This window comes from Vulpes vulpes, chromosome 14, assembly GCF_048418805.1.
Source record: "Vulpes vulpes isolate BD-2025 chromosome 14, VulVul3, whole genome shotgun sequence".
Taxonomy (NCBI): domain Eukaryota; kingdom Metazoa; phylum Chordata; class Mammalia; order Carnivora; family Canidae; genus Vulpes; species Vulpes vulpes.
The window spans coordinates 13,815,350-13,819,368 of NC_132793.1; the positions used below are offsets into that span (position 1 = coordinate 13,815,350).

General features: G+C 49.5%; 1 protein-coding gene across 1 annotated transcript; it reads left to right on the plus strand.

Annotated features, from left to right (window-relative positions):
• Positions 1-568: 568 nt before the first annotated feature.
• Positions 569-3,387, plus strand: TP53RK (TP53 regulating kinase). The gene is made up of 2 exons (XM_026014743.2): positions 569-863; positions 2,799-3,387. Exons 1-2 carry the CDS (start codon positions 581-583, stop codon positions 3,275-3,277), a joined length of 762 nt encoding a protein of 253 aa, XP_025870528.2. The 5' UTR covers positions 569-580; the 3' UTR covers positions 3,278-3,387.
• The last annotated feature ends 632 nt before the right edge of the window (positions 3,388-4,019 follow it).

Below are 4,019 nucleotides of genomic sequence, written 5' to 3' on the forward strand. Positions count from 1 at the left end.
TCCCTGCGTGGAGCCTGCTTCTCCCTCTCTCTGTGTCTCTCATGAATAAATAAATAAATTCTTAAAAAAAAAAAAAAAAAAAAAGGAGGGCAGCCCCGGTGGCACACTGGTTTCGCGCCGCCTGCAGCTCGGGGGGGGGGGGGGGGGGGGGGGTGACCCTGGAGACCCAGGATCGAGTCCCACGTCGGGCTCCCTGCATGGAGCCTGCTTCTCCTTCTGCCTATGTCTCTGCCTCTCTCTCTGTCTCTATGAATAAATAAATAAAATCTTTAAAAAAAAAAAAAGAGTAAAGAGGGGATACCATTAATAAACGATTTCCGCAAAGGGCACCAAGGCCGACCAAGAGACCCGGCACTTCAGGAGAGAGCCCAGGACGGCCGAGAGTCGCCGAGGGTTGCCGAGGGTTGCCGAGGACGCACGGAGATAGCCGAAGATGTGGGAGGCGGGGCTACTGCCACAGGCGGAAGCGTCGGCCTCGGAGTGGCCGAAGAGGCCCGAAGACTCACGGGGCGAGCCGAACATCGCCGGCAGTTTCCGGAGAGAGCCGACGGGCTCCGAGAGGCGGCGCCGAGGCGCAGTCATGGCGGCCCCCGACGCCGCTGCCGGCGCGGAGAACGAGGAGCCGCCGCGGGAGGCCGAGGCGCTGGCCGCGGCCCGGGAGCGGAACAGCCGCTTCTTGAGCGGCCTGGAACTGGTGAAGCAGGGCGCCGAGGCGCGCGTGTTCCGCGGCCGCTTCCAGGGCCGCGCGGCGGTGGTGAAGCACCGCTTCCCCAAGGGCTACCGGCACCCGGCGCTGGAGGCGCGGCTCGGCCGGCGGCGGACGGTGCAGGAGGCCCGGGCGCTGCTCCGCTGCCGCCGCGCAGGTGAGGCGGGCGGGCCGGGGCGCGGGGCGGCCGGGGGCGGGGCGGGGCGGGGGTCTCCGTGAGCGCCGCGCCGCGCCGCGCGCTGCCTGCTCCCCCCGCTCCCTGTGCACCTGCTGCCTGAACTTCTGCTGAGCAGTGGCCCTCCCCTCTCGCTCTCCGTTTCATCCATTCTCCAGGAGCCGCGTTTCTTAGCAGCTGGTTCTAGCAGCCGCGAGCATGTGTCCTGGAGCCGTTGCTCTACCGCTGGTACTCCACGCGACGCCGAGCGCCCCGAGCCTCAGTTTCCCCATTTCTACCGTCTCCGTGCCCGTGCATTCTCTCTTCATTTCCTTCCTTTTAATTAAGGAGCAGGTGGAATTACAAATGCTTGCCGCGGAGCCAGGCTCTCTGGGTTCAAATACCGACCCCCCCCCCCCCCACCACCACCACCGCTTCATATTGCAAAGCTTGCAACAAACGGCTTAGGCGTCCTCTCCTGTGAAGGGAATTCACAGTACGTTGGAATGTATGGCTGGTCCACAGCACTCAGTCCGTTTTAGATTTCATTGAATCCTTTCTTGCTTTTTCGTTAAGGGACGCCCGGGTGGCTCAGTGGTTGAGCATTTATTTACCTTTGGCTCAGGTCACGATCCCAGGGTCCTGGGATCGAGTTCTGGCATCGGGATCCCGGGTAAACTGAGCCAAGGTGCTTCTCCCTCCGCCTGTCTCTGTGTCTCTCACGAATAAGTAAATAAAATCTTTTAAAATAAATCAATAAAACACCGTTGTACACCACCAGGGTATGTCTTGTCCTCAGATGAGAAACTGAGGCTCAGGTAACTTGTTCAAGGTTGCACAGTTAGTGACCCAGCCAGGCTCTCAGCCCATTACTCTGATTCAAACACTGGCCTTTGACTTTTACATGTTCTTTCTTTCTTTTATTGATATTCTTTTTTAAAAATAATATTTTAAAAGATTTTATTTATTTATTCATGAGAGACACACAGAGAGAGAGGCTGAGACACAGGCAGAGGGAGAAGCAGGCTCCATGCAGGAAGCCCAATGTGGGACTGGATCCCGGAACTCCAGGATCACACCCTGGGCTGAAGGCAGGCACTAAACCGCTGAGCCACCCTGGCTGCCCTATTAATATTCTTTAGGCACTTGCTTTACACCAGGACATTGTTAGGTGATGGGAGAGCTGGAGGAAATTTTGTAGCCAGCAAGCAGATATATATATATATATATATCTGCCCTTGCATGGATTTAATGGGGTTATTTGTGTGCTCCTGTTCTCTATTTTCACTCTCTCTAGGATGTAATTTCCATTAAGTAGGGATCATAGCTGCTTTGTTTCCTGCTGTATCCTCAACTGAGATGGTTCCGGTATGTAGAAAAGCGTGCTGGGCCTGATTGTCATTCAGTCTTTGAATGCAATGAATTCTTGAATGATTCATATTCTAGAAACAGAAGCTTGGAGGCTTGGAGAATTGATTTGACTTTTAGGTCAAACAACTAATAAGGAAGGGAGCCAGAATTTGAATCCACCATTTCTGACTAAAGGTGATTATTTCAGGCAACACATTGTTTGGCCCATCTGTATCCTTGTGAGGATACAAGAACCTACTCTGACTATGCTTACCCTTCTGGCTCTTTGTTGTTGTTGTTTAGGGAAGAAGTATGACACATGAAATCCATTCATAAAGAGTGGAAAGGAGGAGGGCGCTTTGGCACTCCTAAACCTAGCTGTGGGGTGGCTTAAGGCACAGTCCTGCAGGGCATGAACAGGGGAAAGAAACTTCCAGATGAGTTAAGTTGTACTATTCTGCAGCATTCCTAAATCTCTTTTCCTAGAAGAAGCAGATGTGCACTGTAAAAGTCTGGCTCAGTCTTTGAAAATCAAACTTAACATTAGGAAAGAATTGAATCCAATAACCATTTATATCTTGATTGCAGGGATATCTGCTCCAGTTGTCTTTTTTGTAGACTATGCATCCAACTGCTTATACATGGAAGAAATCGAAGGCTCAGTGACTGTTCGAGATTATATTCAGTCTACCATGGAGACTGAAAAAACTCCTCAAAGTCTCCTCAGCCTAGCCAAGACAGTTGGGCAGGTTTTGGCTCGAATGCACGATGAAGACCTCATTCATGGTGATCTCACCACCTCGAACATGCTCCTGAAACCCCCAGTGGAACAGCTGAACATTGTGCTCATAGACTTTGGGCTGAGTTTCATTTCAGCACTTCCAGAAGATAAGGGAGTTGACCTCTACGTGCTAGAGAAAGCCTTCCTCAGTACCCACCCCAAAACTGAGACTGTGTTTGAAGCCTTCCTGAAAAGCTACTCCACCTTCTCCAAAAAGTCCAGGCCAGTGTTAAAAAAATTAGATGAAGTGCGCCTAAGAGGAAGAAAGAGGTCCATGGTTGGGTAGAAGAGTCTGTTTGATGCCTACAGGCATTTAGGCCATTTATGTCAAAAGGAACGTGAAGGAGTGCTCCAAATACGAGATTAGACCTAAATAAAGGTGTTGAGACATTTTAAGTGCTGTCTGTGATCATGCTTGTTAAGTATCATTATTGTCCACAGTTCTCAACACATTCTAAGCAGAATTGTGTATCTAAAAGAAATCTAGGACAGGCTTTCTCCCGCTGTGCCATATATACGTTGGGTACGTGGACATGGCATTGCAGAACATTGAACCACATAATGAGGATGTTATTTGCCTTTCAGTCCTTTGGGTGAGACAAAGACAGTCTCAGTTGGTGACGGATGTCTCTATCAGCCTGCTAATCCAGCATTTTTTTGTTGTGTACATGGCCTAGTCCTTTGGAAACCAATATATGGGATATCACCAGCATATTAAAACTGAAGTAGTATCATAGACTAGGAAATCAGAGTGCATGACGTGTAAGTACTGTTTTAGAAAACTTGTTTCAAAGGTGCATGTAGACAAGGGTATATACCGGGTTTTGATATAAAGTATGCTTTTTGAGGGTCATAGTCAAGAAAGGAAAAATACTGCTTTACTCCAATTAGTCTTGTTAAAAAAAAAAAAAAAAAAAGGCAGGCTCATAGCAGCCAGGCAGCTGAAATGTACATAATTTTATAGAGAATTGTTTTTATTTTTGTTGCTCTGTCAAAAAGTTGACTGATACAAAGTTCCTTTTAGTTTA

Coding starts and splice junctions, on each gene's coding strand:
- TP53RK (XM_026014743.2), top strand. CDS start 581: ATGGCGGCCCCCGACGCCGCTGCCGGCGCGGAGAACGAGGAGCCGCCG. Junction 864..2,798: donor GCTCCGCTGCCGCCGCGCAG/GTGAGGCGGGCG, acceptor TCTTGATTGCAG/GGATATCTGCTCCAGTTGTC.